We start from the raw sequence: 12,350 nt of genomic DNA on the forward strand, positions 1-12,350 counted from the left end.
CAAACTCGGCCCTCCAGATGTTTTGGGGCTACAACTCCCATCATCCCTAGCTAACAGGACCAGTGGTCAGGGATGATGGGGACCGTAGTCCCAAAACATCTGGAGAACCGAGTTTGGGGGTGCCTGCTCTAGGGAGAGCTCCAAGGCCCCTTGCTGCTTGGGAGGGAGGCAGGAACACGGCAGCAGAGCCCCCGGTTATGAAGAAGGCGGGCTGGGCGGTGCCCCTGTGGGGTGGGGCAAATAAGGGGACCCGTGCTTGCGCGGACTGGGCGCCTGCTCTCCAAAGTGAAGCCCAGGAGAGGGAGCGGGGAGGCGGGCTGAGGCGCCTGGTCTACAGCCGCCTCGCCTTCCTCCTCCTCGCCGTCACGTGGGCGTGAGGGGCGGGCGGGAGTGTGCGCGCGTGAGGGGGACTGGCGTAGAGCGGGAGACCCTGTGGCCGCGCGCGGCTCAGCTGCCGGCCCGGGCGTCCGCGCTCCTTCCCTTTCTGGCCGCCCTCCCTCGGCCCGCAATATGCCTCCGCTGCCCGCTGGCTGGTGGTCGCCATGCCGGGCATTCGCGGGAGCTCGCCGTCCTTCTCGCTCCGGGGGCTGGCTGCCGCGTCGGGGTTTCTGCTTCTGCTGCTGCTGTTTCTGAAGGGGCGCCCGGGCTCCGCAGCCTCCACCGGCGCCGCCGACCTCGCCAGGCGCCCTCCGAAGCAGCAGCCGCAGCGAGCCGCCCTGGCGGAGGCATCTTCCTCCGCCGCTGCTCCAGGTACGTCTCCCCGCACTCTGACCGCGCAACATGCGAGTATTTGCACCCAGAGGCTCCCGCTTGAAAAAAACAACCTCCCCCACGTAACACCCACATTTTTTCCCGTATTGCGTCGCACCCCATTTCTTTCCCTCGCGTTGCACCTTTTCGTCCCCGTCCCCGGGTTGCAATGCATGCACACAACTATCCCTTCTCTCCGCCCTTATGAGTGGACGGAAAGACCTATTCATTCCCTTTAACCTTCTGATCTGGATTGTTGTTATGATGATGATGATGAGTATTTAGCAGCGTGCTGCTCTGCTCTCGCCTTATGCCGTTCATCCGTAGTAAGTAGCCCGCCTGGGGAACGTGCATTCGCCTCTTTAGCGTGGAGGGCTTGCGGTAGTAGATCTGCCCTCGCTAGCTTGCCACAGCATCACCCCTGTTTTAAGATCTGGGGAGGGAATGTCGCATCGGGTTGTGTTGTGTTGTTTTGTTTTATTTTGTATGGGGTTTGCCTGAACAGCGCGGTTTCTCTGGAGAGGCTGGCGAGTTGCTTGGAGAGGCTGCCCAATTTTATAGACGGCCTCCTTGCTTTCTCGCAGAGTTTACATGGCAAGCCCAGACCGGCTTCCTCTCATCCCCATTCATCCATCCATCCATCCATCCATCTCTCCCTCTCCCTCTCTCCCCGCCCCCCACCCGACGTTTTTCACTTTTGCCACTATACCCGTCTCTTTTCTTCCATGCAGATGGATGAGTGCGATCAGAATGGTAAAATGTATTTACATCAACTGGAAATGCGACATTCATTTTTTAAAAGGCTACATAGAAAGAACAGGACAGCGTGTTATCCCCAGAAACAAGAAGATGCAGTTTCAGTGGGATCAGGGATGAAACAAGCCTTTATTTCACCCAGGTCAAGGACCCAGTTTGGCACACACCCCTCCCCCAGGATGGGAGCGTCAATAGCTCCCCTTTGGAGGCTTCACCTGGGGCAAAACCCACGGCTCCCACCCCCTCCAATTATGGCACTGAGTGGGATGCATCTAATGCACAAGCCCTCTCCCCTCCCAATATTGCCTCATGCCTCTCTCCCCCTCCTCCATAATGCAATCTATTTCTTTATTCACACCATTAATTTCATCATATTGCCTTGTTTGTATGTGCCCCGTCCATGGGTTGCATCATCTCCTCCCCTTTCTTCTCTAAAGCTGCACCTATACACTGACACCAAAGCTCCCCTCTGCTTTCCTCACTTGGGTGGACTCCCTTATTTCTCCCTGGTCCTTTTGCCTCTGCTTCCCCTTTAAAGCCCGCAGTCTCCCTTCCTCTTCCCAGAAGACTGGCCCTAGCCTAGACCATGCATGTGCTGCTTGTTATTTATGGATAGTGTTGCTGAGGAGGGGGTCTTGGCACTGTGTGTTTAATGAAGCAGCTTCCTTGCCTCTTGGGGATGTGAATTAGCCCTCCAGTTGCTGTTCCTTTCCCTCTATGGGGATTTAATAGCTGACCTGGAGCAGCTGCTGCTATGCTGTACTTTAAAGCTGATATTGAAAGCAGCTCCATTGGTGTATTGTGATGTGATATTCCTTCAACCATTCCCTTCTATCCGCAGAAAGGGAAATATTTTGTATTACTCACGGAAGACTCCTTTTAAAAAAAAAAGATGGAGAGATGTTGTTTAACTAGAAGGGAGATGAAAGTGTCTTGGGATTTCTTGCAGCTCAAAATGAGCTTTCTTACCTGAACATCGTATATTGAGGAAAATCAGTTGGAGTTTGAATTCACCATTTTATAATTTATTCATTTTTGATTTAATGGATCTTGTGCTCTCACTTGGCATGAGTTCAAATATATGTGCAGAGTATGACACATCCAACAAGGAAGTTGCACATCTGGTGATTTGTGATACATCATTGGTGATCTAATTTGCAAAAATGAAACACTGGCTGCTGATGTTTCTGTCTGCATTTTCTAATGCCAAATAATGGTATTTTTTCTTTTTCTAATCAGAATTCTTCTTCTCTCCCTTTCCCCTTGTTGGCTTTCTCTCCCTTGTTTTTTACTCTTTGGATACAGCAGTGTTGTTGTTGTTTTTAAGGGAAATAGGTCAAGATCCAAAAAGATGTGCTCGCTTAGTCTTTAGCTTCCAAGGTAATACTGTTTGTTAAGCTTAGCTCAGTCAATTTGTGCTGGTGCGAAATGGCTAGTTTATGTTAAAACGTCTTCGATGACTGGCAAAATCTATGAGCTCACTTGTTTTTCAGAATTCTCTGCTGAGCAAGAAAATGTGTCATTTCCCTCCCCTCCTGGCAGTAGCGTATGCAGAAATGTGATGTTTCTGGCTTGTTTCTAGAATCAGCCTTGCATTGCAAATGCTCCTGTACCATAGCAATTGGTGATTAAAGCTTTGTTTGAGAATCCTTGTTTGCAACTAAGATGCCTGTAGATTTGTACTTCCTTCAGATCCTTGTTATTTAAGCCTTAAGTAGAGCCATAACTCCTCAGAGCAGGGATGGCCAACTGAGGGCCCTCCATATTGTGTTGGACTCCAGCTCCCATCAGCCTTAGCCATCATTTCCAGTGGGCAGGGATGATGGGAGTTGTAGTCCAGGGACAACTGGAGGTCCATAGCTGCAGGTTCAACGAGATGCTTGTTACATAATGAAGCCATGGCACTTTCTTTAAGTGCTTAAGGAAGCTGGTATTCCTGTGAAACATATAATCATATGACTAAACCATTACAGTTAAGATGCTTTAGCTCCAAAATGATTCCCATTTTATTCCATGGAGAATAAACAGAGCAGTTTAAGTTACATTGAGCTTGAGTAAAATAATTGTTGCTTTTAATACTGTGGTTGTAAACCTCTTGAAAATGTGGCTAAAATAAGAGGAGGGGAGCAAACATGTTTACTCATTAGAGTCACATTTGGATGCCAAATACATGACCATGGACAACAAACAGTGAATTTAAAAAGGTCTTTGTAGCGGTTGTGCTTTGGTTGCACACCTCCTAAATTATATTATGACTTGTGTTTTTTTCAATTTAAACATGCTGGTTCCAGGCTCAGGATGGACAAAAGGATGCTCTTGAGATTATTTAAAATTACAGTAACAGAATCATATCATGGAATCACAGAATTGTAAAGTTGGAAGAGACCCTGAGGGTCATCTAGTCCAACCCTCTGCAGTGCAGGAATCTCAGCTAGAATGCCTAAATGCAAGACTGAATGTTAGCCAAATGAAGAGAATAGAAAGGAGCACAAAACTTGACAGGGGAGTCAACCGACACTAAGACCTATGCAATATGAGGAACATATTGCTGAAAACATTAAGGTTGATAATTTATTTCATTGTATTGAAAATCAGACAAGCAGTTAGACCATTATGCAACAGATGGGTGAATGAATTAGGAAAATTGCAAGGAAACTGAATTAATTATTTGCATCTGTCTTCACTGTGGAAGATGTTAAATAGTTCTCAACCCAATTTTCTGAAGAAAGGCACAATAAAACAAAAGTGAAATAGAAATGACTAGATGAAATTCTGTTCATCAGTACATTAAAATTAGTAAATTATCAAGCGTAGATGGCAAACCCCTGAGCTTTTTGAAAGGATTCATATGTGAAACTGTTGGCTCTTCTAGCAAAAAATTAGACAACTTGTTCTTGAAACCAGCTTCCTTATCAGAGGAGTGAAAGATAACCAATATTATTACCAGCTTTTAATGAGGGATCTCAGGTGAATCCAAGAAATTACAGGTCTAGTAGCCTCACATCTGCCCCAAGTAAAATGGTAGAAAGATGTTTGAAGCTACAATGATTAAAAACAGTGAAGAATAAGCCTTGCAGAGAATGAATGAACATGGCTTCTACAAAGGGAAGTTCTGCTCTGGCAGCCTTTGGGAGTTACCAGAAAGCTTTTGTTAAAGCTTCTCATGAATATACTTAGCATTGCAAAAACAGGGCAACTCTGACAGATTGGTAACTGGTTGAATAACAGGAAACAGCTGATGGGCAGTTTGCAAAACAGGGGAAGGTAAGAAGTTGGATCCACTAAGGATCTGTATTGGTACTGGTATTATTAAATTTATTCATAAATGATATAGAGCAGGGGTCAGGAACCGCTTTTTGTTCTGTGGGATGGATATAATGTCAGGTGGATCTGATCTACTGGAAGGCAGCAGGATTTACATTCTCTACTCAATTTAAACAGTATTAGAAATGGATGGTAAGGTCTGGATGCCATTTTTTTTGCACCTGGCTGACACTCAAGGATTACTGAAATGTTTGTGCTTTGAAGCCTCGAAGTATATGTTAAGGATAGGCAATATGTTAAGGAGTTTAACAATAAAGAGTAGAGTGTTTTGAAAACTGAAGTATATTTTATTGTAAACACTATATTAAACATGTTTAACAATTTCTGTTAAAAATATGATATTAACAATGTGTCACTTATGTGAATCACATATTAGTTTATGCTTACAAAAAGAATAAATAAAAAGTGGTGTGTCCCCCAATGGCGACTAGACATTCTGTTTTAGCGCCCACAACCCAGGTCCCAGGAGCCATTTGGCTCCTAGCTTTTCTATCCCAGTTTCTAACACTGCCCCCAAAATATACAATTGATCTTCTTCTTCTTCTTCTTCTTCTTCTTCTTCTTCTTCTTCTTCTTCTTCTTCGAAACAAACCAAACTACCAGTAATTGCAGAAGCCTGTAGACCTTGAGAGGGGAGGATGTGGCAAGGAGGTGCCCTCTGGATGTTTTGGACTCCAACTCCCATCAGCCCCACCCAGCATGGCTCACAGTCAGGGATTATGAGCATCTTAGTCCAAAACATCTGGAGAGGACCCAGACTGGGGAAGACTGATACCGCACATTTCGAGTGCTGAGCATGAGCCCTCCCTTTCCTTCTACGTATTGCAATGGGACATTATTAAATGACAGTATTTTCACAAGTTCAGCTGCCTTTGACAGATATAACAGCAGTGTCATCACTGCCAAGATAAACTGCTGTGACCCGGAAAACTATCTGGTGCAGTGTTGTGTCCACATATTTCCAAACAGGGGTTGCTGCTACACATCTGCTTTTATGTGGGAAAGTATTTTCCAAGGAAAATGCTACCGGTAATTTTGAACCCTGTTTGGGGGTATTATACAGAAGATTGGAGAATCTGTGGTCTGTCTCTAGATGCCTTGTTAACAACCAGATTTTACACTCGAGAGATGAGAACCTTCCCACAATCACCCCAGTTTGCCTCATAAGTTGGGGTACACACAAAGTCGGCATACAACCCAACTGAACACATCTTCTCTCTGGGGATTTTGGTTACTCTTAATACTTTAATTGGACCTAAGGTTCTACGTCTACCTGTTGGCACATTATTTTGGATTCTGAGCTGGCAGCCTCTATTCACATTGTTGAAACCTTGACACTGTACTAAGGATTGGGGAAACCCAGCCAGATGGGTGGGGTATGTTATTGTTATTGTTATTATTTATTATCCTCACTCCCCAGAGACCCCCATTCAAGTAGCTTGGGCATCTACAGGACTTCTGCTACATTGTTGGCCAAGCAGGATTCACCTTTTGTGTAAACAATAGGCTTCTTGTGGGTGCTGCACAGTGTTTGTGACCCCTGGGATTAGCATGATTGTGGCAGACTGGGGGGGAAATGGGGCTGTGGTGATGCAAACGATGGCAGCAGCATTCACAATCATGATATAAAAAAAGCCAATATATACAAACAGTGCCTCTGTACAAGCTTGGCCTGGCTGGGACATTTTATGTGTGCTGGAAAGTGTTCATGGATATTTCAGATTCAAAGATATTTCAGATACTATAGCTGGGAAGCAGCAAGGCAGCCCTCCTCTAGGCATGAATATGGGATTTCTGGGAAATTTTGCCTTTGAAAAATTTTCGTTTCAAATTAGGGTAATTTGCACTATGAAATATTTAGTCTGCTTTTTTTTTTTAAAAAAAAAAAGATGCCCTAGCCTAGAGAGTGATCTGCTTTAACATGTTTATACTCATATTAAGTGAACAGTGCTAAAACTTTGAAATCGCCAAGCTTGACTAATACTGTATTGAAGTTGGCATCCATTTATTTAACTAAGAATACATTTATACCGCCAGCATATAGGAGAGTCAATAAGTTAAAGCTGCAATCTCGTGCACACTTACGTCCCACTGCAGTCAGTGGAATTTCCTTCTGATTAGACAAAATAGAATTGCATTGCCTATACCTCTTTAAAACGTGCATTTCATGTTCCGCTACATTTTCTTTCTAGATATTTCACATATTCTAATATCAAACCTTGCACATCACAGTTCTGTTACCACTAGTATTAATGAAATACTATAAATTGCTTGCATCAGAAATGTGAAGTCATTTAAGGTAACAGAAAATGCTCTTCTGGGCTAAAGAAATTATTTGTACGGCAGAGCTTTATGTTTCTGAATTGATGTCCCAGTCTTGTCCTTTCATTTTTGTCCTTTGTTCTCAGGATTAATCTTGTGTCATAACCAAAACACCATTCATCTGTCCATGGAATGGTTGCACTTTAGAATTGTATCAAAAGTAGTTATGCCAATTAGGTTACTTGGGGAATAATTCCCCCTTGCCTAGAATTCCCACCTAGAATTTAACAAGATCGCGCACTCTTGTGTCTCCACCCTAATTTTATTATTTTGGGTTATGCATTATGCATTGCATGATTTTATAAACGAAACATCAGACCTATTTCTGCCAGCAAGGAGCTCACATTCTAAAATAAGACAGGTGGGTGGGAAGGGAGAGACAAAGGCAGGAAGAGCTGAACGTGAGCAAATGGTGTTATACATAACTAACTTTAGTTACAGCTGATTTGAAACCAAAGGTTTCAAAACAAGGTGTGTTTTGAGAAGTGAAGAGTGAAAGGTAGCACTGCATGAATATTCAAGCAGATACTTTTAGCACAGGAGGCAATGAGGGAGGATGGTTGAAGCCCTATTAGCAAGCAAGATACCTTTAGGCAGCTGAGGATGGAAATGGGGGAGTGGAAGTAAAAATTATTATTATTATTAAGCAGGTATGTTACAGGAATAAAAACCAAAACTAGAGTGGGTAAGTTCATGACAACCTTTAAAGGTAAGGGCCATGGAGTCCATGCTGGAAGCCAAGCAACAGAATTTGAGGAAGGGGTGTCATGTGGAGTCAGTGTAGGAAAACGTGGTCAGGGGAGTTTTTGATAGATGTGAGAAGGCTGTGATAGGAAGACCAAGGTAGAAGGTTGCAGTAGTCGATGTAGGAGATTACTAGAGTATGGACCAAGACTTCAGCCAAGGGCAGAGGAATGGGAAAATTCTGAATTGATGTACAGGGAGAAGCAACACGAATTTGCAACAGATTGCTCTTTGCATTTAAAATGTGTCTTGCAGCCTGGACTTGGGGCAGGGAATCTGTCTCCTGCAAAGTGAGAGCTCCTCTCCCCCCCTGCGCCTTGTGAGTTCTGTGTTATGTGACTAATTCAGGAGTTTCTTGTCTTACGTTTGGCCACAAAGCTGTTACCAGGAAGAGAATCCTGGTTGCCAATAGCAATGGCATTTGCGAATTCCTGCCAAGAAGGTCCTCAGGGTTCTTTTAACCCATGTGGCAATGTAGCGCGTAGGATCAGAAAAAAAAGTGCTGCAGGGGCAATGGCAGTGCTATATCTGTGAATAATATTAATCTTGCATTTGTGGGCAGCTGTTCTTGCAAGGAGTTTAGAACATATGCCCATTTTATTCTCTTAATCCTGAGAGAGAAGGTCCAGTGCTGCACAACCCAGATCTCTGATCAAAAGTCTGACATTATCTACTACACCAGGGGTGGTTAACCTGTGGCCCTCCAGATGTTGTTGGGACTTGAATGCCCTATCACCCTTGATCATTGGCCATGCTGGCTGCCGCTGGTTGGAGTAGGAGTTCAATCACAGCTGGAGGACCACAGGTTCCTCACCCCTGTACCACACCCCACACCCCTGTTCCTCCAGCCGTCCACAATTGAGGTGCTATGCTACATTGATGGACCATGACTGAATCTGCCAGAACAAATGAGCAGCCATTATGTCTTCATTGTGTGGAAAATAAATGATTGTTGGGGGAGAGCCCTTGGCTTCTTGATTATTTATCTGAAGTCTTTATTTTCTGTTAAGATTTTTTTCTTAATCGCTTTGTTTTTGTCACAACAGTATGCAGACCTTCTTGGCATTTAAAGCAGCCTTGAAATGTTGGGTTTATAATTCCTCTTGAATTATAGAGTCTGTTTCATGACGATTGTATGTAAGGAGTCGAGCCAACACATTATTATAGTTCTTTTGAAAAGCTCATTGGTTGCCTACCCTCTTCTTTATTCGCGCCTCTCTATATTTGTCTCCATTGATTATTCTCCTATGAAAAATTTAGTGAACAATGTTGAGAGAAAACACTGTTTCCACAAATCAGCCTGCTTTCATGTAAATATCAACTTTGGCCTTTAAATATTTTATTGGACATATATTATTTATTATAGTGGATGTAGCTTTTAAGTTCCATGGGCAGAGCCTGAATTAATTTGACAGTGGGTGTCTCATACATAACATTTGTGAAACGGAAAAGGGGATGTTGGGAAATAGCATATCTTTTTAGAGATGTCCAGCTTTGTGCATGCCGTCGCCTGATTTGAATAGCACAATGTAAGGTGATGTTTGCTGCATAATACTCACAATCAATAAATGTCCAAATGCGTTGGCAAAATCACACAAGCAGTTCTGCTAGTAAGCTGGATCTGGAGGCTGGTCTGTACCCTTATTTGTCTGCTGAGGCTTGTTTCCATGCTTTGTCACTGAAAGGGAAGGGGGGGGGACTGGAAGAGCTTGTACTCCATTATATATTTCATACCTAATTGTTGCTGATCAGAGCTTCAGCTTCAGTTAACCTCCAGGGATACTTGTGGACACTGCCCCATATGGTGCTTCTTGCCTTATGGCAGCTGTTAGTAGGTCCTGGCCATACATTTGTTTTAGTATTACTGCACTCCTCCAACATTGACAGATAGCCAGTTTGCCATGAAAAATGTGGTAAGGGGTGCTGCCTTTTACTTTCTGGTATGCTTAGATTAGCATTGGAATGATTTTTTAGCCAAAACCTAGAATTTAAGGCATTAGCCTTGATGGGTTTTCTTTTTACTGGTGGTGGTGGGAGGAAGCAGTCTCCTCTATTTACTTGCTTGTAAATAGCCCATAGCCTTCACTGGAAAGTCTTATTGACAAAAATTATGTTTCTCTCCCTACTCCATCCCACCAGCATTCATATATGAAGCTGTCTTAAACTGAGTCTGACCATTGGTCCCCTGTAGCTCAGTACTTCCAACTTTGACTGGCGGTACAGATCAGGCCTCCGTCGCTGAAATCTTTAAACTGGAAGTGCCAGGATTAAAGCTGAGACTCTTGTGTGCTGCAGAGCATGTGCTGTGCCACTGAGCTAGGCCTTCCCCCTTCTAAGAACATATTCCTTCCACCATATTGCACACAGATGTGTGCAAGAAGGCCCCATCAGCTGCTTCTGCTAGAAAAGCATTAAGCATACACATGCACACACATACATACACATACAGTGCATTTTCTGTTTCCAAAGAAAACTGAGACACTGAGCTTTCCTTACACCGAGATGCATGTAATGCTTAGTTCTGCCAGCCTTGCATTTAAGCACTCGCCTGGTGGGCACAGGTGATAAGTATTTGCATGCAGCCAAGTGCATGGTGCAGGGGGGATGGCGTGCTCTGCCTGCCATCTGTGCACATCAGAGAAACCTAGTGGGCTGCCACAGGAAGTACCTGCCCCCACCCCCATCAGAGGAATGGAATGTTGTTGTTTAGTCGTATCTGACTCTTCGTGACCCCATGGACCAGAGCACGCCAGGCACTCCTGTCTTCCACTGCCTCCCGCAGTTTGGTCAGACTCATGTTTGTAGCTTCGAGAACACTGTCCAACCATCTTGTCCTCTGTCGTCCCCTTCTTCTTGTGCCCTCCATCTTTCCCAACATCAGGGTCTTTTCCAGGGAGTCTTCTCTTCTCATGAGGTGGCCAAAGTATTGGAGCCTCAGCTTCACGATCTGAGGAATGGAATAGGCGACTAGAAAAATGATGGAAACCTCAGCAGGTTGTTAATTTTCAGGGGACGGGTTTTTGTGGTTTTATTTGCAAGGCTGATTTCTGCCCCAAAACGTAATAGGAATGCAAAGGTAGTTTTTGTGATGGGTTCCTTTTATTTTGTTGATTATAAAGTCATTAAGCACTGCTGCATTTTTCAGCTATGACAGTGATATTCATCTTGCATGCCTGGTGCAGGTTCCTCACCCCTGCAAAAGGTCAGCTGTGGTCCTTTGGGGGACTGCTGTCTAGTTTTTAATGTACCATCTCCAACTTGCTAGTTGCTGAGAATTTTGCAGAGGGTGCTGGAGTAGGTTGAACTGTGAGCTGATCCAGCAAAGTAATTCTTTTGTTCTCACCCAAGAATGCCAATGCAGGATCACTTAGCACAGGTTATTTATGCCTTTCCTATTACCAAATGAGTTCTTGAGTGTGCACATTTTCTTTGTAACTTACTACACAGTAGGGGACCACACAGTTCCAGAAACCTGTGCTTGTGTAGCACATTTTACTTATTGTTAAGGGTTGTTGCTTCTGGGTTGTGAAGGAATGTTTGTTTTATTTCTACTGTAGGCTTTTTCTTCTGTGCTAACCATTAAAGCTTGTGATAATGCTGTTTTAGAAAATAGAGAAACTCATTGGCTTTTTAGGTCATTAAAATGAAGTCAGGAGATAAAAAGCTCCTTTATGTGGCCATGATTGAGTGTTGAATGTGTCCTGGGTATATATCAAGATGTTCAATACCATTTTTGTGTTAGTGCAGCATTCATGGTACACACACATATATATTCAGGGTAATTCTTAAACTTTGGAAGGCTTCCAAGCTGTTTTATTTCTCCTGAATAAATTACTGCAGCGTATATTACGAAAACTCATTAGCTGTTGTAATGGTTGAGACAAAAACCCTTCAGAATTGCCAGTGGGTCAGTTTAACCCTTGTCTTATCACAGTCCTGGCAAAACAATACTTAACAACTAGAGTTGGGTTTGTTCCTTGGTTGTGTTCTCCCTCTACCCTTGCTATATAGTTGGGCAAAGCACAGATAGTTAGGCAAAGCAGGAATGGGGAACCTCTGGCTTTCCAGATGTTGATGGACTCCAGTTCCTATCAACCCCAGCCAACATGGCCAATGGTATTATGATTGGAGCTGTCATCCAACAGTATGTGGATGGCCACTGGTTTCCCATGCAAATTTGGAAGTGGTGGTGCTACAAAATTTTACCAATCATAACAAACTGCCATTTGTTATCTTTAAAAACCCCAAATGGTTTGGGACCAAGGTACTCAAAGGATTAGCTCCTGTGTGATCCTCCCCAACCAATAAGATCACCCAGAAGGCCTTTTTGTCCTGAGATGCCGCTGACCATGAAGAGACAAAAGGGAGGAGTCTCCATGGCAGTTCCTGGGTTGTAGAACAGTTCCGCCTTGGGCGATTTCAGTAGAGCATGAGACTCTTAATCTCAGGGTTGT

At 44.0% G+C, this 12,350-nt stretch overlaps 2 protein-coding genes across 2 annotated transcripts in view; both read left to right on the plus strand.

Moving 5' to 3' along the window:
• Positions 1-12,350, plus strand: part of FASTKD1 (FAST kinase domains 1) — a 108,068-nt gene that overhangs the window by 11,971 nt on the left and 83,747 nt on the right. The window lies entirely within an intron of this gene.
• Positions 369-12,350, plus strand: part of FAM171B (family with sequence similarity 171 member B) — a 30,693-nt gene continuing 18,711 nt past the window's right edge. Inside the window, exon 1 of the mRNA XM_083584285.1 lies at positions 369-750. Coding sequence (XP_083440411.1) covers positions 543-750 — 208 coding nt within the window. The 5' untranslated portion in view covers positions 369-542. The remainder of the gene's footprint in view (positions 751-12,350) is intronic.

This window comes from Podarcis filfolensis (assembly GCF_964270895.1).
Source record: "Podarcis filfolensis genome assembly, chromosome: 1".
NCBI classification, from domain to species: Eukaryota; Metazoa; Chordata; class Lepidosauria; order Squamata; family Lacertidae; genus Podarcis; species Podarcis filfolensis.